Here is a 25591-nt window from a genome sequence, read left to right on the forward strand (position 1 = left end):
AAAGCAGGTGTACTGGATGAAAATTAACCCAGGTACCGCCCACTCCTTCATGGCATAAAGAGAGGCGCTGTGTTAAGTGATGTGATATTTGGGGCGGAGGGGGAATTCAATGTCGTGCATTCTAGAAAATACCTGCTGTGATGGAGATGGAATGGAATTTTATCCTCAATTTCGAAGAATCTCTGGTTATTGAAGACAGAGCTGTGTAACGCTAAATACATTTGCATAAACACAAATGACAGGCCTTGAGTCCAGTAAATTTAACAAGTAATTATGTGGCGAAGTACTGTATAATCAGAAAAAAAGCAAAAATGTATTATTATGTTTATCATAAACTATGTGACAGCCAAGAAATGTTTTTACCAGTTCTAGCACCCTATATTAAGCGTGGTCTGTTCTAGTCATAGGTAATTATTAGGTACTGGGCTGGAATTTTGTGTGACAGCTTTCATCCTACCCAATGGAAACAAACAGCCCGCCCTTTGGAAACAGTCTTAGGCTTGAACAATTTTCATGGTTGGACCTCATTACCATTCTGTTGATGAACTAGATTCGCTTGTGGAGCAGCTCGCTGATCGGAGGGGGCTGAAAACCTGGCCGCTCCACTGCAGAGTCCAGCCGGTCCAGTTAAGTTAAGATCACGAGATTCCCGCAAGGCCTAGGAATCGATGTAAGGAAGTAAACTTCAGAAAGGGAACAAAATCTTCTCATGAGATGGTGTTCTCTGCCCTCGAGGCACATATACTCCTTCATTTATATTACAGTGCTGCCTCTGGAGCCATAATAGAATCAGGGTATTAAAGAGATGAGAAGCCAACATGTGTAACCCAGCACTGGAGTCGAATCTCCAGACCTATGGGAATACTGTACACTGGATGTTGAAATTTAATTTGTCTTTTACAATGGTTCCTCTTAAGAACTTCAAAATAAATTCAGACTCCCAAAAGAGGTAAAATTAGAAGTTTTTAGCCACCCGACTGCTGAATAATTTAATTAAGGAGCATATTATGCTGCACCATTACAAATAATATGTTTCAAGGATTGGTGTCAAAAACATGCAGTGAACAGAAATTTTTACCAGTCATTTTACATATTTATATCGTGAATGGATGTGATTCACCTTTATTTAAAAGAGGGAGCGCTGAAGCTCCCTGGCTGTGTCGTCATTTGGTGATAATATCATCAGAATTGTTCGTCTACATGGGGATCAAAGGTCTTCACTAATCAGAGTTGTAAATCTTTCTGAAAATACATTTATTTGAAATTCCTATTAAATATCAGCCCAAATAACACAGTGACAGTTTCAAAAAAGTATCTAGGATGTGTAAAACCAAATGAAGGAAGGGAACAAATTCAGGTAAAAAGTGATTGTGTTTGGAAATAGAGGGGTAGAAATTAGTTGTTTCCAGTGGAAAAAGGGGGCAATAAGGACCAATTTTGGGGTGTAACGTCCCATGCCCGATCAGTGCCTGCCTTCCGGGAGATGCCATATTGGTAAAGATGGCTTTGCAGTTGCCTAAAACAGGCATTAGGCCCCTTACAAATGTTGTTGAAAATGGTTGGCGAGCAGGTGCCGGGCCTGCTCTGCTGAGGATTCTCCTGCAGCTGCCAACAAAATGTAAGTAATTGTTTTTCACAAATCTATCAGTGATCATTGCTGTGGAACTAGGAGGAGCAGGAGAGCTCCCTCGACTCCACAGGACTCCCGATCGGCCCCCTACGCATTGTTTTTCAAACACCCTCCAGAACTGCTCTTCAGGTCGCTTGCCTTGCTGGCAGCAGCCTGATATTAATGTGATTAAATGGGCGAGCTGCCTGTGGAGGCTGACAGGCGCCGGCAGCTTGCTTAAATGATTGAAATGAGGCCCAAGGTCCAATTTTGGGCCAGCCTCAGGCCTCCCGGTTGGGACGCGCGCTGCCCGTGCAACGTCTATTCTGGTCCCGAAAACGGGCCCAATCTGCTACTCCAGCCTGACTATAACTCACTCTATTTCCAAACACAATCCCTTTTCCACTCAGTGCTGGAATGCAACTTCCAGGCCCACTTTTCTAGTGAAGTAGCGGGGGCGGGGGGGGAACTCCGAAAATCGGGGCAATCCCGTTCTACTTCAGAGCCCAGCTCCAACCTGCAGACTTCTGGGTTCCCCATTGACGCGTCCGGGTGCGCGGTGCCTCCTGAATGCGGATGTCCCACTGACAATTAAAGCCAGCGGGGTGATTATTTACATGGTTGTTGAGGTAGTTTAAGGTACTTAATTTTCTTCACATTTTGGTAGGGGTGCAATTTTGAAGCATTTTCAGCGTGTTTCCCGTGCTGTGGGAAACACTCCATGTTGCAACAGACGTGATTCAGCCAGTGGGAGATTTAAATGCTTATTTGACAGATGCGAAGAAATGATCAATTATTGCAGCAGGGCACTCTGTTATTTCAGGCAAAGTTTTGGCTGCAAGATCTTTCTGTTTGCACTGAAAATTCTTACTTCCCACTCAAAATTCTGCTGTTCAAACATATTTAACTACTTTGCAGACCCCTTCAAACTTATCCACATCTGCCACCCATATGGAGGAGGAGGTGGAGGCAGAGGAGGAGGAGCAACCCATGGACAGAATAGCGGCTCACCTGGCTGCTCATGAGGCCGAGGTGTCACTGATATATGAACGGTTCTCCTAACATCAGACAGTGTGAAAAGTCCAGTCCTCTCACGACCTGGATAGAACAGCGCCCACACCAGCCCCACCCCCTCCACCACCCCTCACTGCACAAAACATGCCTGCAACTACATATACACTCACTGTAGAGTGACCCAATGGGTGGCATCAAGTGTCACCGTTCATGGTGAACCTAATGAAAGGGCCCTATTACAGAAACCAGTCAAGAATGGCCAAGATGTGGCAATAGTGGTGACAATAATAATATTTAATGTGAGTTTAACAAAAAGCAAATATAAATAAAAAGCATGACCAACTGTCAAATAACCTTGTGCGTCCCCTTTGTGCTTACAAAACCTTCGCCTTTCTCTTCCGACTACTTCTACGTGGTGCATCCCCTGTGGCTGACCGATTAGATGCTTTGAGGCCCTCTGGGTTTCGGTGCCCATGAGGGCCCCTCGAAAGACTGCTCCACCTGCACCTGCACAGGGGCAGACTCAACCACCTGGAGAGGAGGCAGCATTGTGGGTACTGGTTGAAAGGGGGGGCAAGGGGTGAGACATGGGAGTGCTTTGAGTGGGGTCCCCACTTCCATGTCCCCTTTCGCCATCATCCCTCCCCTGGGCCAGGCCCACATCACTCCTACCACTCTGCTGAAGCCTTGTAAGACCAGTGCTAGTGTATCTGCCTGCCTGTTTAAGGTGGCAGAATGTTGTTTACTGTGAGTCCAAATGGCTGTTGTCAGGGCCTGAATGGACTCATTTGTGGGCCGTGCTTGAAGCTTAATGGAGGCTAGCCTTCTCTCCATCGCAGATATTCCTGCATTTATCAGTGACACTATCTCAGAGATGCCCTCATGTCCCTGTGACAGTATTTGAGGGAGTTGCTCACGTGCCTGTGACACGATCTCAGATTCCCTCCCGTACCTGTGCCACCATTCCACTCTTGCAGGAGTTGGACTCCTCCATCCTCTGCCCTATTGTGGAGAGTGTGCTGCTGTCCCTCGATCATTCTCCTTTTAAAAATTGGCCCCCAGGGATCAGCATCTGCGTCCAGCTGAGCAGAGCCCAGAGAGGAGTGCCCCACCGATGTGTACACTCAGAGGCTGGCAGGTCCTTGGAGGAATGTCCCTCTGCCGTCACAGCGGTCGCTGAAGGCCCTGTAAGAGAACAGAAGGCAATATTAAGCATCAAAACAGATGTGTCATGTTGTGATGAGCATACTGAAGATGGCAAGGCATGTTAACATCAATTCATATTGTGTGTGATGAATGTTAAAGTTGTGTCACCAGACGTTTGTCGGGTGCCAGTCTCTGTGTCCCCGACAGACAGACACTCGAGGGTTCAGCTGAGCTCCAGCGCCTCCTGTTCTGTGTCTGTGAGGACGACAATTTTTTGCGGCCCCCCCTCTAGTCCTCGCCCTCTGTCGTCTATTCTGGGCTCTCTTCTATAAGGGGAGAAAGTACAGACGCGTGAGTGAGTGATGGTGACATGGCCAACCGATGAATGCATTGGTTTGGGTGCGGCTGACCGTGAAAGAGATGCATCAGCGGGTGAGTATGAGACCGAGCCATGATATTGTATGAGAATTGGGTTGAGTGGGAGTGGTGGGGTGACTAATAGGGAGGTGAGGAAGTGCAGGTAAGTTGAGGATGAGCCTTAAGTGGGTGTGGGGAGTGATGTGATAGAGTAGTGTTGGCAGTGCAGAATGAGTTGGGGGGTGGGGGGTGTGGTGATGTGGAAGACTGAATGTAGGAGAATCAGTAAGTGTACTCACTTTGGCTGACCTAGTTAGGTTATTGAAGCATTTCCTGCACTGGACCCAGGTGCAGGAGATGTTGCTGCTGCTGGTGACCTCCTTTGCCACCTCGAGCCAGGCCTTCTTGGTGGCAGAGGCAGGGCACTTCCTCCTGTCCGCCGGGTGGAACACATCCCCCCTCCTCCTCCTCACCCAATCCAGTAGCACTTGGAGTGAGGCATTGCTGAATCTTGGAGCAGTCTTGCACCTGTGCTGATCCATTGTGGTGTGTGGATGTTTGCTCCAGGAGCAGCCTTTGGAGGACTGCCTCTTTAAATAGAGCTCCTCCAGATGACAGCCTGTGATGCGGGTGTGCAGTCCGCCCACTGCGCAGCTTTTGGACGGCAGACTTGGAAGCCACGTTAAGTGGCTCCATTTGACTCGCGATCGCGTGGGAAACGGACATTTTTTATTGGGCAGGTTACCCACATGCCCAATCACTCCCCCCGCTTCCACCCCACCTCCATGTTAATATCGGGGCCATGGTCTTTGAATTTTCATTCTTTATTTTTCACTATTACACATATTGTTTGCAGGGAATAGTTTCCGTGTAAGCATTGTATGCAGTGTAGATGGAAGCACAAAATTACAAAGAGATATTAATAGATTAAATGAATGGGTAAAACTGTGGCAAATGGATTTCAATGTAGGCAAGTGTGAGGTTATCCATTTTGGACCTAAAAAGGATAGATCAGAGTACTTTCTAAATGGTGAAAAGCTCGAAACAGTGGAGGTCCTAAGAGACTCAGGGGTCCATGTGCATAGATCATTAAAATGTCATGGACAGAAAATAATCAAAAAGGCTAATGAAATGCTGGTCTTTATATCTAGAGGATTAGAATACAAGGGGGTAGAAGTTACGCTACAAAGCCCTGGTTAGACCACACCTGGAGTACTGTGTTCAGTTCTGGGCACTGCACTTTAAGAAGGATATACTGGCCTTGGAGGGAGTGCAGTGCAGATTTACTAGAATAATCCTGGACTCCAAGAGTTAAATTACGAGGAGAGAGCACACAAACTAAGGTTGTAGTCCCTGGAATTTAGAAGATTAAGGGGTGGTTTGATCAAAGTTTCCAAGATATTAAGGGGAACTGATAGGGCAGATAGAGAGAAATTATTTCTGCTCGTTGGGAAGTCTAGGACTCGGGGACATAGCCTGAAAATTAGAGCCAGGACTTTCAGGAGTGAAGTTAGGAAACACTTCAACACGCAAAGGGTGGTAGGAGTTTGGAACTCTCGTCCGCAAACGGCAGTTGATGCTAGCTCAATTGTTCATTTTAAATCTGAGATTGATAGATTTTTGTTAACCAAAGGTATTAAGGGATATGGGGCTAAAACGGGTATATGGAGTTAGGTCACAGATCAGCCATGATCTCATTGAATGGTGGAACAGGCTCGAGGGGCTAGATGGCCTACTCCTGTTCCTATGTTTGTCCCTATAGTTTTGGTAAGTGTTCTGGTCTCTGAGGATTTTATTTGTTGCAGGATTAAGTTGAGAGCTGGCAGCCAGTGACTGTTCTTACAAATGATTCCATTCATTAGGCATAGATTTTATAATCTTTCTGATTTTGCAGAAATCTTCCTCTAATCTGAAAGAAATGTGTATGCCATAAATCAGTGGTTCCCACAATAATTGTCAAAGAATTTTAATGTTATATTGTTTTCATTGTTGGCTCCCCATTGTGACTGCACCTTCCGGTGTTATCCCACAATTGGCCAGCAGTCACTGGAAGTTGGGATTATTAAACAGCTGTGGGATAATCCTCCTTCACTTCATAAAAAGTACAAAAACTGAAAATGTTTTATAATGGGAAGTTCAGAAAATGCTTCTGACCCCACAAAAGAATATTATGAGTTAGTTATCTGGAATTTTTGGCCTATAAAGTATTTTACTAAATGAAGCTGTCGTAAGCCCACACACTAGGAATTTTATTACTTTCTATTCCGTGTCTATGTGCTGCTAATTTTTTTGTGCCACAGCTGTTGTACTTTATTGAGTGTTTTATGTATGTCAGATTGATACATCATGTATCCTACGTGGTTATTTCATGAGTGTTAAAGGTTACATGCCTTACATTGTTAACAACTGCATACATAAATTATAGTTAGACACCTGGGAGGTAATTTTAACTCTCGGCGATGGTGGAAAGGAAATTCAGGCTGGGTGGATAACGGGAGGCCAATCCATTTTACACCATTGCCAAAAATTATAATTACACCCCTGTAGTTTTCACCTGATAAATGTGTTACTTCCTTTTAAGTAAAAAAAATCAGAGATTTCTGCAGTCGGCATGAAAACCTTTTGCATTTCTGAATCAGTTTGGAGAAACACAATGTACTGAGACACACATTGAACTAATCAACAAAGGACTGTTTTATGCTGATGATAATTGTTGCATTCTGCTTCATACTGGAATGAGGAACAATAGCTGACTAATGCAGGAGGTATAGTAGGCAATTGTTTTAGAAATGGTCGCTTTCGTGGTGTGTTAATGTCTGCTGTTTCAGTCAATTGGTACCCTTGCTTTTTTTAATCTATTAATGGAGAATGACAAACTTCAGTGAAGGTACAGAGAAGTTTCAAACCTTATCAGGCACGTCCTGGTTTTTAGTCTGTGCAGTTTGTCAATGAGTTTCACTTCCTGGTTCCCACAGTGTGGCTTGCTTCAAGCTGATTGGTTGAGGGGACATAGAGCCCCTTTCCCTGCTCACACAGGAAAGGACGCTGCTGTTTTTTGAAGTCTCATTTCAAGGAAGTTGCCACCTAAAAGAATACGGTAACTTAGTGGGCGAATTTAAATCTAATGAGCGGTGAGCGCTGTTGGTTCGATGCTCAGAGCAATTTATGGGCCATTATGGTAATTTAGGGGAACCGATGAGTCTTTAAGTCACGTTCCTAAGGCTAGACTCATCTTGCTCAGATGTTGAGTAATGCCTATGCTGCTATGTAATTTGCATTATCTGGAATATGACTGTAAAAGTATTGCCTTGTGTGTGTTATGTACATGTCAAAATGCTTTTGTTACTATTTTTAACTCAGTGGTAGCCCTCTCACCTCTCAGTCAAAAGGTTGTGGGTTCAAGTCCTACTCCAGAGACTTGAGCACATAATCCAGGCTGACACTTCAATGCTGCCCCAGGAAGCTGTGGAAGCGACATCATTAAATAAATTTAAAACAGAAATAGACAGTTTCCTAGAAGTAAATGGAATTAGGGGTTACGGGGAGCGGGCAGGAAATTGGACATGAATTTAGATTTGAGGTTAGGATCAGATCAGCCATGATCTTATTGAATGGCGGAGCAGGCTCGAGGGGCCGATTGGCCTACTCCTGCTCCTATTTCTTATGTTCTTATGTTCTTAATGCAGTACTGAGGGAGTTGTGCACTGTCAGAGATGCCATCTTTCAGATGAGACGTTAAACTGAGGCCCCGTCTACCCTCTCAGGTGGACGTAAAAGATCCCACTGCACTATTTGATGAAGAGCAGGGGAGTTCTCCCGGTGTTGTGGCCAATATTTATCCCTCAACCAACATCATTAAAACAGATTATCCAGTCGTTATCTCATTGTTGTTTGTGGGACCTTGCTGTGCACAAATTGGCTGCTGTGTTTCCTACATTAAAACAATGGTTACACTTTAAAAAAAAGTATTTAAATAGCTGTGAAGCGCTTTGGGATGTCCTGAGGTCGTGAAAGGCGCTATACAAATGCAAGTCTTTCTTTCTTTCTTTTACATAGGCCAATGCCAAGTGGTTTCCTAAAAGAATGATTAGATTATGTCCAAAGCAGCTTAGCGAGTTTAAATTATATTTAATTAAATAACAATTGGACATACATGTCCTGTATGTCAACTTGCTGAAAAGCATTACCCATTGTGTAAGAATGGGAAAAGCATTCATTTCTGACCTTCATTAACATTTTGTGTTAGTTATAGTTGTCATTAATTCATGAATGACTAATAGTTACTTTTGAATCCTGTCAGTATAAATTCATGAATATTATATTTGACACTTGAAATTGTTTGCAATTCTTTGTCTTTTTATGTGTTGGATTGCATAAATGATCAGATTTAGCAAAGGAAGATTTTGTGGTGATTGCACATCAATAGAACACAGGGAAAATTTCTAATGCCTTGACTTCCACAAAGCCGTTTAAATTACTATAGACACACTTGTGGAAACACTTTCTATCAGCACCGTTGAGTCAATATGATTTAATGGGATTTTTTAGCCTTTTCAGAAATATTTAATGATATGTCATGTTTAATGATAAGTAGTGCTTCATATTTTCTGTAGTTAGTGTATGGTAAACAAAATAAGGGGCTAGATTTTGCTGTCAAAATAACAGTGAGGATAATGGTGCTCACTATTATTTATGCGCAAATGGTACAGCAACTTCAGGCGGGGGGCAGATGCGCGGTTAAACTCAAATATCCAAAAGTCACTGTCCGAGTTGCGCCGCCCCGCCATTAGCTTTGCGAGCACGGCACCTCGCTGTCTACCTCACCATTGAAATACATTGAATGGCGTGAAGTTGCTGTATTTGTGAGGTAGATACGAATTAAACTCGCCACAGAAAGTTAAGTCTTGTCCATTCCAGTCTAAGTACCGGTTTAATGACGTGATAAGTGTTAATTTCTGCCAATCAACCTCTCTGGCACTGAAAATTCACTATTACAGTGTGGAGTCTCATTCATTCAGGTTTTAATTGTTGTTAGAGATTTAAAAAATGTAAAATTTAAAATTTACACATGTATTTTTCCTTTTCTTTTCTGTCTCTTTCTTCTCTCTTTCTTAATCCAATCTTTCTTTCCCTCTCTATTTCTCTTTCTGTACCTGATTTGACATTGAATTCACCCATTCTAATTTACACTTCCTTCTCATTCCTTGCGCTGTTAATTTCACAATCATTCAATCGGATTGGTTAAGGAGTTGCTTGCCCTGTTCACTCAAGTCCCCGATGCCCTGTTTCCCTTGCTGCGACGCTATCAGCTCGGGCTTTCAGCAACTTGCTACGCAAAAAAATTAAAAACCTAAACATGCAAAGGCATTATCTAACTAATGGCAGATGCCGTTAGATGCCCTGCTGCAGCAAAATTTGGGCCAATAATTCCAACTTGTCCAAAACAACAACAACAACAACCACCACCACCATTTATATAGTGCCTTTAAAGTAGAAAAAAGTCCCTTAGCGCTTTGCAGAGGTGTAATCAGACAAAAATCGATGCTGAGCTAAATATTAGGAGAGGTGACTAAAAGCTTGGTCAAAGAAGTGGATTTTAAGGAAGGTCTTAAAGGAGGCGAGGGAAGGCAGACAGCAGAAAGGTTTAGTCATGGAATTACAGAGCCTAGGGCCTATGTGACATCGATGGGAGGTAAAGGAATGGCGGATGCACAGGAAGCCAGAGTTGGAGGAACAGAGGTCTCAGTGGGTTGTTGCGCTGAAGGAGGTTACAGCGATAGACCATGAAGGGATTTAAACATGAAGGTGCAAAGTTTAAATTTGAGGCATTGGGGGACTGTTGAGCAGGATTTGATGCAGGATAGGATACGGGCAGGAGAGTTTTTAATGAACTAAAGTTTATCGAGGCTGGAAGGTGGGAGGCTGGCCAGGAGGGCATTGGAATAGTCAAGTCTGGAGGTAACAAAGGCAAAGATAAGGTTTCATAGCAGATAGGCTGAGGAAGGGGTGGAGAAGGGTGATGTTACAGAGTTGGAAGTAGGCAGTCTTTGAGACGCAAAAGATATGGTGGCAAGGGTTGAAGACGATGACTTTGGTCTTCCCAAAAAGAACTTATTAACAAATATTATGGCCAAGACTTTATCACTAAATGAACTTTGTGTATATACAAACAATTAGTTTGATTTTATTACTGCACCTTTGTCTCTCTTACCACTGTTATCCAAGTGACCATCAAGATACAAGGTTAAAAGTTAAAGAATTGATGAAGTAAACAAGCTAAGTTACTGCCTTATGGAAAGGAGTAACTTTGTTTAGATTCCATGCTCTGATTAAAAGGTTTTATCTGTTTACTGATTACATCTCTCTACTATTCATTGTCGGTTAATAGCCTTGAGGAAGTTTTTGTGATGTTAGGAAAGTCAGTGTCTCAATTACCCTCTCATTAAATATTGTTTTTACAAATGCTTGGCACTAAACAAAATGAATAAACTATGGTGAAGTGAGAGAATTGTGTTTCTTTCATCACATGTTTTAATTGAACAGCAGCAAAAGCCATACATTAAGCTTAGAAAACTTTTATCAACTCCTTTGCATTTGTGTGTCATGAACTGCCTAGCTCTGTGATGGGCAACCCACTGAAGAACAAACCAAACTTTTAACAGCACCGGAAAGAATACTTACATTTCATGAAAGTTATCCTCAGGTATGATTCAAAAGGAAAACTGGTTCCTGATGGAATGTGAACATGTTTTGCAGAATAATATATATTTTACTAAAGTAAACAGGTTGTGACTACAGTTATATTGTAAGCAGGTGTTTAGGAGATTGTTGATGTAAAGTGATTATATGTACACCTGTACCTGTGTGTATGAATAACTTGTACAAGTGTGTATGTGTTATTTGAAAGTGGGACTGGCACAGTTTTACTTTTGAGTAATCTGAGTTATAGCCCATGTTTCAATATGTTAAAACACTTATCAAAATAAGATGAAGATCAAACTCAGATGGGTATATTAAAATCAACACTCAAATAGACTAAAAATCAACACAGATTAAATATTCTGAACAGAAAATGGGGAGGAGAGGTTCGAGATTCTGAAGTTACTGCTTGTCCTTCTTGTGTAAACGTTCCCCCAAACACCGTTGCTGTTAATGGCAGATTCTTCCCTGATCCACCCTGGGGCATGCATTTTAGCAAGAAAAATGTGGCTGGAAACTTGCTATGTGTGTTCATGTTATCACAGGCTCGCTGCTTACAGCACTTTGGTTCTGTTGATGGTGATGCTGTTGCTTGTGTTAATACTGTAAAATCACATTTTCTGCAGCAAATTAAACCAAACAATATTGCACTACCAATGATGTCTGAAATGCAAATAAAGCTGGTATTGGGCTGTCCTTGATTTAAAATAAGACAATTATTTATGATTCTGCATTTTGGTTAAATATGTACTATAAGTCACATTTTAAATGGGGTTTAATATTTACTGTATTATTTCATAATTAGCCATTAGTCTATGATACATTTTCTGTTGAATATGAATTTTCTTGTACACTTTTTCCACCATGCTATTTCCTTCATATCTGTCTGTCAAACCTGTCTGTTATGCTTAAAACTTTACCTATTTATTATACTTGCCTCTCTATACTGCCACCCACCTGAAGCTTGTAAAAATAAGGCTCATACCCTGATAGCTCATACCTTTCCTCCCACTTCGGAACTGAGAAAGGGCCAATAACTGCAATCCAGGAATTGGCTTTAAATTGTTTAAAATGATATACAGTCAACAATTACTGTATAAGTACACTAATCACTTTAAATAACTGAAACGGGCTTCCCAGCTCAGCGATGGGAAAACACTTGTAAAACTTTGTTCTCTCTCATATCCCCTTCCCGAAAAATACTATCAGACTCCAGCTCCCTTACACTAACACAACCCGGCACTCCCAATACTTCCACATGTTAGCTTCTCAATTTATCTAAATGTTAATATATTTTTCCCCAGTCATCCCAGTACTTTGCACCTCATTACCATCTCTCCCTTCACACAGCCTACCAATGGTCCCATTGCCAACATCAAAGCACCCCCTTCCCAATGCTTCGAGAACCTGGCACCCAGTCTGTTGTTCTCAAACCCCACCATCCCTTGCTCCCTGAGCTACCACTTCCAGTGTCCCCAACCCCGCAACTAGCTTCCAATATTCCCATTCCCTGGGAACCCCCTCCCAGTATTCTAAAATCCAGCAAACTTCCTCCCCAGTGCTCTCACACCTCGAGAACAGCCTCCAACCACTGCTACACTCCACTACATCATCCACCACTCCTCAACACTGCCACATCCCAACCTGCCTCCATTCCTCCCACATACCACAACCTCTCTCCCACAGGTCCCAGACCCCTGAATCACCCTCCCAACACTACCAAATCACATGACCCTATCCTTCCCAACACTTCTACACACCTCCTCCCTGCAATCTGAAACATCTTCCATTCCATCTTTTCATGATTCCTGCACTTGTAAAAAGGGTAAGATTTAAATTGAGTACAATGGTAAACAAACATACAATAATGAGTGCCACTTATTTACAACAATTACTGTACTTAAAGTACACTAAGTTTCAGTTATTTAAAGTGATTAGTGTACTTTAAGTACAGTAATTGTTGACTGTATATCCATGAAAATATGAGCGTAATCACATAATTTGAATCCAGAAATAACACTAACACTCCCACAATAGTTTGTAATCAAAACACAATTGCACTTATTCAATCACCTTAAATTAGTGGTCTTGATAATATTTTGTATGTTATATAGGTTAAAACAGCGTATCCTCTGAATTGCTATGAGGAGATCTTAGTATTAAAAGACGTATATTATAGTTGAAGTACTTGATACTGCTATAGAAAACAATTGAAAGTAGTGTGACATATGGGAGCACAACAAAGTGGAGTGGCAGCTCAGTGAACAAGTGAAATGCATCAGAAGACCTCTGGAGCTAGTCACATGCTCTGTGTCACTGCCCATTCCAAAATATATTAGTCTTAGTCTAGAGAACTAATGTTAATTTTGAAGACTGTTCTAAATTTGGTGCTTGTTGGTATTTTCATAATTTTGTTAGGTGAGTATCAATGAAAAGAGAAATTATATTACACCATTGTGAAGATGCAATCTAATAGATCTGTATCCAGACCCAGTAAGTTTCATACCTGCAATAAACATAGAACAGGACATTATATCTGGTAATAGTTTGCTACAAGTGTTCTTTCACTTGTGAGACGTGCTTTTATAACTTGTGTGCTGTTGTGGGTCTTTTTTATACCTCAAAGCCGGTACAACATACTAATTATTGAGCAAATAGTAGAAGCAATGTTTCAAAGATTAACTCGTAACACAGCAGCAACCAAAGTAGGAAAACATAAATAGACTCGTCTAAAAGTATTTCCAAGTACACACCATCCTTATTACAACATACCCCCTGTGAGACGCGCATTTACATGTTATAATATGTTATGTGTTTTAGTCAATTACTGTCTTACAAAATAGCATAAAATTAATCATGAATCGGTTGTAGTTGAAGTATTCTCGTTTTTTAACAAAACTGAGAACCTTTTGCTGAGATTAGTTTGTGCGCTCATTATAAAAGTATATATTTTTTAAACAGATGTAACCTTAAACTGAAACCTGTGAATAGTTCAAGTTATCTAACTATCACAGTACAGGCTCCAAAACTTGTGAAAGGAGCTCGGTGAACAAATCAAGTTGGTTATGTAGTTAAAAGCAAGTGCCTAAGGCTTCAAGATGAGCGCTTCCACAAAAAGCCTGGCAGCTGATGCAGCAAAGTCACTTATGAAGTTTGATTAAAATCTTCTAAAGAGTTTTGAAGTTATTAACCAGCACGTGATCACAGCAACATAACCAAATGCTCCTGCTGCCACCAGTATTTGAAAATTACACATTAAAAAAATACATAGACCATATAATTGGAACAATGAGGGTAAAGGAAAGGATTTTACATGAGATTTCATACACTAACATCATATTTAGTGTTTGCCTTTGCTTCATGTAAAAACATGATGCTAATGAATTAAAATATTCCATGTTCAATTTCCAGCTGTGCTGAGTTCGCTAACCTCAGCTGGAATAGCACTACAATTTGCCCAACTGCCCCTGGGCTAGAAAGGGGAAAAAAATCAATCAGGGTTCTTGCCCTCTGTAACTGTCCAGTGACTGACTCCTGCTGGAAAGTGAGCATGTGTGGATGTTGGGTGAGAAGAGGAATTTGACGGCATAGTCAAATCAGCCGTCCTTACCTGATCTGACCGATATGTGAGTTTACTCCTATACCAATATGGTCGACTCCTACACCAAAATGGTTGACTCTAAACTGCCCTTTAAAATGTCACTCAGATGTAGTAGGATGTAGCAATAAGTGTCAGCGAGGCCCACATCCCGAGAATGAATAAATAAAATGGCTTGCTGACAATTCCTGGCTCACCATGAAGAACTGCCACTTGGGCTAGGGACCAAGGTTGTGGGGGGGGGGGAGGGACCGGGGAGGGGTGTTGCAGGTAGGAGAGGAGGTGAAAGTTGGCAAAAAAAATGATGCTAATATTCCATAAGGAACAAATGTCGTATTTGTTCTGGCTTTGATAATATAATTGGCAGATCATAGAAATCACAGCAAAGGGATGTACTAATTGGCATAATGTAGATTTGTATTTGTATCTGGACACAAACTGTGATCAGCTAATCTCGGAAAATATTAATTGCAGTAGTTAACCTTCAAAGTTTGATGCAGTGTAGTGCCTCAGGTCAAATTGCTCTATAAAGAGGTAAGACAGGGGTTTCCAATGAAATGTCAACCCTGAATTTCCTGGATCACATTTACGTCGAAATTTAGGTCAGTTCCTGCACCGATCTTGCAGACAGAAACTTACATCAAGATTTCCTGTGGAGCTCATTTATCTACACTGAAAAGTAAAAACCAGTGTAAAACAAATGCCTAAATGCAGCATCACCATTTGTTGCCCATTTGTGTTGCAACTGTAGATATAAAGTACTTGATAAGCTATTTTTAAAATGGTGTATTCCCCTTAGAAAAAACTTACTGTGTGTGTCTGTATTGCTGTTTAGCGGACTATTTTTTAGTAAAATCAGGAAACTTGTATGTGTGAAGTATGAAATCGAGCACTCTAATGCTTCAAAGCATCAGTGCTACGTCATTTAGTGATCAGACAAGAATCACAACATCTGTATGATGAGGGGAAGAATCTCCGTTGAATCTGGGTTTGAACTCATAGTTGTCCGTTTGAGTTCCCTAACATTTTGCCACAAGGCTTACTGGAGAAGAACGTATTCATTTCTACATGCAACTGGAAAAGCAGCAGCTCCATTGCTATGTCCAGTGACAAAGATTAATTTGCACACCTGTCAATTTAGGCAGCATCCAAAACTAGTGTCAAAAAGCCATTGTCAACATCGTTAAAGTCTTAATTACTAAGAATTACCTTCTGAGCTTAATGTCCCTCCTAGATGTGGTTTTACTTTTGAGTGATACTGTGTTGCTGCACTAGCGACTTCACTCTATCAGTACCTTTTGCGATGTTGCCTCACTCTCCGAGCCTCTTGCCTCTGCTGCTTCTCTTCCTCTCCCATTATTATGCAGAACAGGGGTTTGCCTATTGGGCCATTCCAGCTGCTTAGTCTTTCTGAATGTGTGCAGAGTGTGGTCTGAGACTGACTCATTGGTTAAGTGTAGTGCAGAACTTAGTAAGAATTTTTTTTAAAAAACCGTGAAGTAAATTGCTATCAAACGCCAAAAATCTCAGTTACACCAATATCAGGTGACTTTAGGCCATACAGCACCTACATTTTTAGGGCATAAATTTACAACAGCACATCATTTGTGTAAATCCAGGAACCTGACATCAGATGATCATTTGCATGGAGGCAGAGCTAAGTAAACGATTGAGGAGATTCGCACGTTTCCTTATTTCAGTGCAAATCTGGCGTAAATCAGCTACACTTGAATTTCCTTTGGAAAAAATGGTGCAATGCCGCTTTTCCATTACAGTTATACTGAAACTTTGCCCAGCAAATTCCAGGCCAACACTATTGAAGAAAGGAGTATTTTCACACAGTTTAACATTAGCTGCTATTGACCACTGGATGGTGCTGTAGTTTAGTGTTTGCAAAGTAATTACCCACCAATGCCAAACTCAGGAACATTTACTGAGCTGTAACTAAGGCATCATTATTAATCAAATCACAAAAACCTTCTTCAATAATTATATATAACTAATATAATTGGCAGATCATAGAAATCACAGCATAGAAGGAGGACTTTGAGCCTATCAGGCTTGTGCTGATGCTAACTCTTGAACTGGAACTATTTACTTCTGCTCCATTTCACTGACTTTTACTCTATCTTTTTATTAACATCCAATTCGCTTTGAAATTATGTTAGTGTCTTTCATTCTTCTCCTTAAAACCTATCTCTTTGACCAAGCTTTTGGTCACCTATCCTAATATCTTTTTATGTGGCTTGGGGTCAAATTTTGTCTGATAACGCTTCCGTGAAGCATCTTGGGACTTTTTACTATGTTAAAGGCGCTATATAAATGCAAGTTATTTTTAGTGATAATCTTGAGTTTATTCTCCCTTTCTTGCTGATTTCCCAACCAGTGGAAGCATTCTTTCACTATTTAGCCTTTCAAAACATTTCATAAACTTGAAAAGCTCGTAGATCCCTCCTAACATTCTCTGTTGCATTGAAAGAAGCCCCAATTTTTAACCCAATCTCCATAACTATTTTATAATTCCTGGTGTCATTCTAATGAATCTCCACAATTCTTTCTTCATAGCATTATTATCCTTCCAATAATTAGGTGCCTGGAACTGCATATAATACTCCATCATCCTTCTGTGATCCACGGACATCTGCATTTATTTTGGACACAAGCAGACTTATGGGGGTAGATTTTCGTCTTCACTGCCTGGACGATAATCTGATGGGTGGATCGCCTGCCCTTTATAGAACTCGCCTGATTTTAATTCCATTGATTTCAATAACGGGCCTCTAACAGGTGTGCAATTGCCCTGCCAGATTACCGTCCAGGTGGTGAAGACGAAAATCCACCCCATGGACTTTTACATCAACATGGTGAAGATGCCCAGCTAAAAGGACCCAAGGTAGACAAGTCCCTGTAGATGGGTGGTGTGTATCCCAGAGTACTAAAAGAAACCAGGGATGAAATTTGTGAAGCGCTGACAGCCATCAAAAGGGAATCGCTAAATGCTGGGGAGGTCCCACTAGATTAAAAACAAATGAACATAGTATCCAAATACAATAAAGAGGAAAAATCTAATCTGTCAGCCTTGCATCAATAACTGCTAAAATAATGGAATTGGTTATCAGGAAAAAACTTCAATGACAATAATCCAGTAAAGAACAGCCAATACAGCTTTAGAAGGGGAAGGTCCTGTCCGACCAATCTTGATTTTTAAGGTGCTAATATTCAAGTATACACTGGAAAGTCAGATGTGGTGAACTTCAATTTCTAAAAGGTCTTCGACAAAGTTCTGATGGCAAAAGCAGTGGGAATTAAGATATGGATAAGATTAGCTGAAAGAAAGGAAGCAGCAGGTACTTGATGGGGGAGTGGCAATGAGTGGGGGAGATACTGACTGTAGTAGTGCTGGGGTCCCTACTGTTCCTTATATACATTAATAACATGGACTCAGACATTTAGTGCAAACTGGTCAGATTTAGAGATGACACTAAATTGGGGTGAGTGGAAGCTGAGTCAAAGGAACTAATAGGGACCCACAAGAAGAATTAGATAAAATCTGCCTTTGGGAAGATCAATGGTTGCTAAATTCAATGCTGGTAAATGTAAGGCACTGCACACTGAAAAGAAAATAGATGCCATGTATGCTATGGGATGGTGTAGAAATACTAAAACTGAAGTTGATAGTGATCTGGGAGTATTAGTAAATTTGACAATTGACATGTCAAATCGCAGCAATAAATGAAGTGAAAAGAATACCAAATTATATTGCAAGATCAGTAGAGTATAGGTTGGTGAATGTCACCCTAAAACTATTCAATCCCCACAGCAGCTTGAGCACTGTGTTCAGTTTTGGTCATCAAGACATAAGGAATACATTCAAACCAATGCAGGTGGTTCATAGAACAGCCACAAGACTAATCTCTGGTGTCAAAGGATTGAGGTACAAGGAAAGAAAGAAGAAAATGGGACTCTAACTTTGAAAGATAGTGACTCAGAGTGGACCTCAGAAGTATACAAGATATAAATAAGGTAAAATACACCAAGGCACTATAGCAAAAGGGTATAGGCTAAAACTGGTGAAAAACCAATTTAAGACAGACATCAGGAATAACTTCTTCACACAGAATGATCAACAGTTGGAAGTGAGAAATGGAGATGAGGACCTTGGATTCATTCAAGGCACAGTTAGACAATGTGATAGGTGGACTGCAAGGTTTTTTTTGGATGGATGAGCCAAGATGGGCAAAATTACCCTTTATCTGTATTTATCTTGTGGTCTTGTGAACATTCTATTAATGAAACAAATGTTTCCTTTCTGCAATTTACTGTCTGTCCTGCAGGTGGCTCTCTGTCTCTATCGCCTCAGCACTTAAAGGTTCTTCTCTTCTGAAAGTAAAATGTTTGGGTGAAGAAATTAATTCAGTGTATGGTGTTTTACTGACTAAACTCTATACGGTATGTGTATATGAATTACATTATGTACAGATGTGCAAATCAAATACTCAGTGCTTTCTTTCTTCTAATATGTTCAAATAATGTTATCACAGAACAATGTCATGACCACAGTTTTATACTAAAAATATGTTAATAGAATTACAAGGAAATTTATTTAAATACTAAAATATTTTAAAGTATGCTGTTTAGTAAGCAGAAAAGTTTATTGACCATTGTAAATATAAGAAATATCTTACATTGTACCCTAAAATTCATAATTTGCAGTTAATATGGCATATGTTAATGATGGACTCAGCTCCTTGGAAGACACTGTCAAGTGGGTAAGAATGTTCCACGCAACATTTAGATGTTTTGCATTTCTCAGTTTAGGTAAATGAATCGACAGAATTGCTGTCTCTTCAATGAAATGGAAAAGTAGGATGAACTGGCATTCTACAACACCAGGAGAATAAAAGATAGCCTGGATCTCAGAGAGGCCATTAAGTGGTAGAGCTGGGTCACACATAACTTTTCTGCTTAATTAGGGTAAAAATGGAGACTGAGTGAGTAGTTTTTCTTACTCATTCAGACTACATCTGAATCCATTTTCTCTCCTCTGCCCCCAGCTGTGGCACTTCATTCACCTTGTATAGGATATGAACCAATAGCCTGCAGAGGTCCTAGACTTGTGAAACTGCTCAAGTCCTTTCTGAATCATAGGAGGAAACTTGTTGAAGCAGAACAGGACTCTGCATCACAACGTCACTGTTTTAATCAAAGACCACAGACTTTATTGTCTATAATTCTGTTTTTATCCTCACTTCATGCTGGGCTTTGCTCATCAATATTAATTGTGTTCTGCCTTTCCAATTGAACAACAAAAAGAATTCAACTTGCTTTCTAATATTTAATGTGATTGTGAAGTGATGTAAATGAAATAAAATCAACCTTCACTGAACTAATGGTAACTTTAAGCACTGCAATCATTTAGCAGTAAAATTAGAGACACTTCCAATTGCCAGAGAGTGGGAAATAGCCACCATTTAAGATCCAAGTATTTTGATAGCTCATTGTGTAAGTCAAAATACATCATAATTGGAGGATAGCATTTTTTTTAAAATAGGCAATGTTTGCACATTTTAAATGCTTGAAATGTAAAAAAAAATCTTGTAATAGCTCTTCTAAATAAATAAGAGCTTACTAAAGTTAGCACAACAGATGTGATGACTAGTCCTTTAAGGGTTAAGTAGTGCTATCATCTACAAAGTTCAAAGTGCCACAAAAACATGGTGGAGAGACTGAGTTTTGTTCAAGAAACGTTTTGTGTGTCACATTTCTGATACCTCACAATTGACCCAAGTCGACCAACAAAAGGATCTTGCAGCTTTAAATCTTTTGGAAAGAGGTTATAGGACAGCTTTCAGTTAAATAATTCATTTGTTTTTCTTTTCAAGAAGGTGTTGAGCAAAAATAAAACTGTTGTTCTTTGTTCCATGGAAGTTGTTCATTCTTCATTTAAATTCATGGCACCAGCTCGCTCCCCAACAGAATGCATCAGCACATATTGAGCGTAATTTGAAATTAGTTACTGAAATCTCTTAATTACTGAAAGAACTTCTACTAAATACCTACAAAAATAGAGATACAAAAAATTGCAAGTTTATAAAACTAAAAATCATCAGTAGAAAGATAAGTATGCAGGCCATTTAAGGTGTTCCACAAACTGCACTCCTGCTCCTCCAGGCCCTATAAGGAAAGCTTAGGCATCACTTGCCAGAGCCGCAGACTTCCTCCCCTTCAGGAATGTGAAACACCCATGAAGCAGCCCGGAAGCCGATCTGGTCACCTACTTTGTGTTGGCGGGCGGTCTCCGGGCCGTTCGATTTTCCACCACTTCCTGCCCGTTCCTGGCGGGAAGTCGGCTGGCAGAAGTTAAATGAGGCCTGGGAGTTAAAATAGCGTGAGCCTCATTTCCTGAGCAGTGGGTGAGTTTCCAACTCACCTCGCTACCCACTCGCCCAAAAACCGTCCAGACTTAAAATCGGGGCCATTGTTTTTGGCACTTTTTTAAACCACAATCAAATTCTACTTAAAACAAGACTGTACTGGGGTGTTGGACAATTAGGAAAATACAAGGATATTCCAGAAAATCAATTGAGGTCTCTATACACTTGTGTATGAGAACTATTTTTGAAATGCATGAAACATTTAGAAGAAACAAAATAAATTATTTGATTAAAGTGATAGTGTAGGTTTCTAAGTCAAATATATTTTCTGACACCACCATTTAAAACCTTTTATTTGTTACCATAACTAAAATAGGGTCTTATTTTTCAATAAAACCCTCTCTCATTAGCTGACCTTATTGTAACCCTAGTCTCGCGTCATAATCTTGTAAAATGCTCTTTCCTCCGATCATACCTTAGACATGTTTTTTTATATGTTTGCTTAAGCCTTTTGGTTACTGCAAGCACAAGGCTGCCCAACATTCCTTTTATAAATCCCAGTATTCTCAAAATTCAAGGTGTTTGAGTGGAATGTCACTAACAGTGCTTAGGATGATTTTGTTTAGCATTACCTGTTTTTAATAGTTTTTATGTGAAGTTTGGAAGACACTCACACAATGTGCATATCAAAATGTGTACACGACCTGCACTACACAACTTGACATAGTCATGTCAAAGGCCCATTGAAGCACCCATCACCGCCTCCTGATCAGTAACAACCCCAACTGCCCCATCCTCTTCTCTTGACAACCTTTCTGCCCAGCATGTCCGTGGGGGGGGGGCTAACCCTGCCAACCCATCTGGCTCACCCCATCCACCGTTACCCGTTTGGACTCTGCCAGTGGATCAACAACCACCGCCCCTCCACATTTCCCTCCAGAATGTCGATAATCCAGGCTGATCATTCAGTGCAGTACTGAAGAAGTTCAGCACTGTTGGAGGTGCCGCCTTTCAGACAAGACCTTAAACCGAGGCCCCATCTGCCCTCTCGCTGGGATGTAAAAGATCCCATGGCACCATTAGTGGAAGAGCAGGGGTTCTCTCCGGTGTCCTGACCAATATCTATCCCTCAAACAACATCACTAGAGCAGATTATCTGGTCATTTATCTCATTGCTGTTTGTGGGATCTTGCTGTGCACCAACTGGCTGCCACTTAACCCTACTTTGCAATATTGACTACATTTCAAAAACCTGTGAATTACGAACATCTGAGGGACTGGCATCAGCTGTCCTTTTTTTTGCAGGTGTCATTTTAAAAATGGTAATTGTATGTACTGACAGTGGCTGCAGGGGGATTCAAATCCTGATACTGGCAGGGATAGCGGCTGCAGGGGGATTCAAATCCTGATACTGGCAAGGACAGTGGCTGCAGGGGTTTCAAATCCTGATACTGGCAGGGACAGCGGCTGCAGGGGGATTCAAATCCTGATACTGGCAAGGACAGTGGCTGCAGGGGTTTCAAATCCTGATACTGGCAGGGACAGCGGCTGCAGGGGGATTCAAATCCTGATACTGGGAGGGACAGTGGCTGCAGGGGATTCAAATCCTGATACTGGCAAGGACAGTGGCTGCAGGGGTTTCAAATCCTGATACTGGCAGGGACAGCGGCTGCAGGGGGATTCAAATCCTGATACTGGCAAGGACAGCGGCTGCAGGGGATTCAAATCCTGATACTGGCAAGGACAGCGGCTGCAGGGGGATTCAAATCCTGATACTGGCAAGGACAGCGGCTGCAGGGGGATTCAAATCCTGATACTGGCAAGGACAGCGGCTGCAGGGGGATTCAAATCCTGATACTGGGAGGGACAGTGGCTGCAGGGGATTCAAATCCTGATACTGGCAGGGACAGCGGCTGCAGGGGGATTCAAACCCCGGGGAAACAATACGGACAAAAAGGAATCCAGTAACAATCCATCGGTCATCACGATCTTCAGACTCAGATATGGTACATAATTTGAACATTTTAAAGTGTGATGTCAGGCTGTGTCTCATGTTTTAAGGTGTAAACGGGCTTGGTACATTGAAAGCTGTCTGTAGTTTGTGAATTGTGCGTATCCGTGGTGTCAGAGTGCCTCTTGTATCATTTACAATGGATTGTCAATAAGCGTCTGCTTTTTTCAGGCTTCCGTTTATACAGGTTTCACTGTATCTCATTGGCTGTGAAATGCTTTAGGATGTCATAAGGTCATGAAAGGCATTAAATGAATACAATTTCTTTTTTCTTTCTATGTCTATGATTAGCAACGGTAAGAAAAACGTGGTAGTGATAATGGGAGATATGAATGCTGATACAATCTGAATTGGAAACCTTGGAAGCAGTAAAAATGAGAAACTCTGTGCATGGTTATGTATAAAAACAGAGCTGTAAGTATGTTTAAAACCTTAAAATACTAAAGTTAAGATGATTTTCTTAAGATGCTTGAGATTATGTCACACCAACTTTCTCAACTACATTACAGCCTTGTAACACTCCTGGATATGTGTTGTTCTCTAGTATGTACATTATGTTTGTATTCACTTATAGAGTATACATGCACCGGATCACAGTCTAGAAGGTTTGTTCTTTGTCATGGGGGAGTGACTCGCTATTTAAAGTTAAGGTGAGGAGACATGAGGGGCAGATGGAACCTGCTTTTGCAATGAAAGACTTTTTTATGCTATTTATGATAATCAGTGGGAACATTCCTCATGCATTTCAGATGATTCGGTAATGAGGTTGCACAGAATGTGCCCACATTGTTCCACAGAGACCATTAAAACTCCCACTTGCAACATTAGCAGCCCCTCTCTTTATATAGAGGCCTTGGAAAGTTTAAAGCAACAATAAAAAGAAGGTATCATTGGGCAGAGCAGAACGCCTTTGTGCTGCACCCAATTTATGTTGGTTTAACATCATTTGTAATGTTGGGGGGAGGGTTGTGCTTTATTCAGATTAAATATATTTAAAGCCGTAGAAAATGTGAGCATTACTTGAAAAGCTACACTGGACTGTGACTTGTCCATTTGTGCTTTCAACTGAATTAAAGCATATCCCTCTTCAGGCTATCGAGGTTGTATTCAGAAGTGTCAGATGTCAAATCCATACACACAACATGCACCAGCCTTCTCAGAACATTCTGCACAGTTGTGTTACAATGCTGCAGATGTCTTCATATAGAAAGACACTTTTGATTTAATTGCCCTATTGTTAATGCAGATCAGTATTGCCTTCATTTTGTGAATTTCTTGAGCTAAGCTAGTTGTGTAACTTATATATGTTCACAAAGGGAGCCCATCTAGCTGTGTTTTTGTACAAATTCATATGTGCACAATGCCTACCATTTCAAAAGAAACTCATTATTAAAATAGAATTATTTTTGTAGTATTACTGAAGCATTCTTAATATTCCTTTCATAATGTACGGGGATGTTGGATAGATTTGTTTTGTTACTCCATAAAGAACCTCAATGATCCCAGTTTTTGCACTCTCAGTGTACATTGTAAATTGATGTCCTCAGCACCTGAACCCACACCATTTTTAATTAATCGAAAATTTTCTTGGAACACCCTTAACTAAATAATTCTATTGTCTTTTTATTTAGTGGAATTCTTGAATTTTGAGATTATCTTTAGCTATCAACAGATCTCTGGTTAGGAGAGTTTTTCTTAAGATTTCAAGTGTCTGTATGGCTTTATTGATTTCGATTTGATTTGCAATGGGAAAGTTGCACACAAAACATGATTTAGATTAATTTGTCCAAACTTTGTCTTGCAACATTCTATAAACATATTTTCATATCCTTCATAGAATTTTTGAAATTTTAGTTAGGTGGCTTGTAGAAATTCAGATAGGAACGTTAACACAACCAATGGGCAACCCCTTTTTATAATGTACTCCATATAACTAGCACATTGTCTCCTAAGCCAGCCTCAGCAATTGCTCTTTGGAATTCAACAGTAGATTTTTTTTGGAGTATTTTGACATCTTGTTTATCATCCTTGTACCAGCTACTAGCTTAAGAGGTAATGTTTAAATACAACAAAAATATCATTGAGATGATCAGTTAACCTCATGTTTTACACAGAATTATGTCATTGTTAAGGAAGTATCATTGCTTCTGGAAATGAACAATGAAAAGCTTTCTTTATTGTTTTGTAAACACAGGAAACAATACACGTGTGTCAAAATGTCATTGTGTCACAAAACTAAATTATGTTGCTAAAATGTGACGTCATCTTGATGCACACTCTGTTCACTGTCCTTCCATAAAACAGCAGCACTCCCCTTTTAATATCTATACTAAATAGTGAACACAGTTTTTAGCAGTACAATTGAAAATAGCTAAATATGCATGTCTGGGTCTTATTGCAGGGGTTTAGAGGTGTTTAATATGATTTTGATCTAATGGAGAACAAACAAATTAGTAGTTTCTTGGCAATGTTCCTTAAAGTTTTCTCAAGACACTGGTAGGATAATAGTCTAATTACCAGATATAATTTGTCATCTCCTGAGGAGAGGTTAAGGGCTAAGAGCACAGATTCCTTTGAGCTGGCTCTCTGCCACTGTGTCATCTGTCCAGGACTAATCAAGTTATCATATCAACAAATCTCCCTCAGTCACAGACTTCAGTGTCTGGCCTTTGAGAAAAATTTGATGGCAGCAGCGCAGACAAATTTCTAGCAGCAGGATGTTGGAGCTTTCCCGCCTGGCTGTATGAAAAGTACCTGTAACCTCCGCACAACCTCTCCTCTCC

The 25591-nt window shown here is 40.7% G+C and overlaps 1 protein-coding gene across 13 annotated transcripts in view; it reads left to right on the forward strand.

The window, feature by feature from the left end:
- The window catches only part of LOC137331465 (carboxypeptidase N subunit 2), an 82131-nt gene that overhangs the window by 12596 nt on the left and 43944 nt on the right, over positions 1-25591 (forward strand). For 4 of the 13 annotated variants that reach the window (XR_010965484.1, XR_010965485.1, XR_010965481.1 and 1 more), the window contains 2 exons: positions 18758-18872; positions 23100-23222. Coding sequence is in view for 2 of the 13 variants with exons in the window: in XM_067995274.1 (XP_067851375.1) it covers positions 2528-2671 (144 nt within the window). In the remaining 11 variants the exon portion in view is untranslated. Of the gene's footprint in view, positions 1-550; positions 11483-14750; positions 18873-19236; positions 20351-23099; positions 23223-23382; positions 24202-25591 lie in introns of those variants that run through there. The other 9 variants (XR_010965488.1, XM_067995275.1, XR_010965483.1 and 6 more) reach the window with 8 other exon arrangements.

Source organism: Heptranchias perlo, chromosome 13 (assembly GCF_035084215.1).
Source record: "Heptranchias perlo isolate sHepPer1 chromosome 13, sHepPer1.hap1, whole genome shotgun sequence".
NCBI classification, from domain to species: Eukaryota; Metazoa; Chordata; class Chondrichthyes; order Hexanchiformes; family Hexanchidae; genus Heptranchias; species Heptranchias perlo.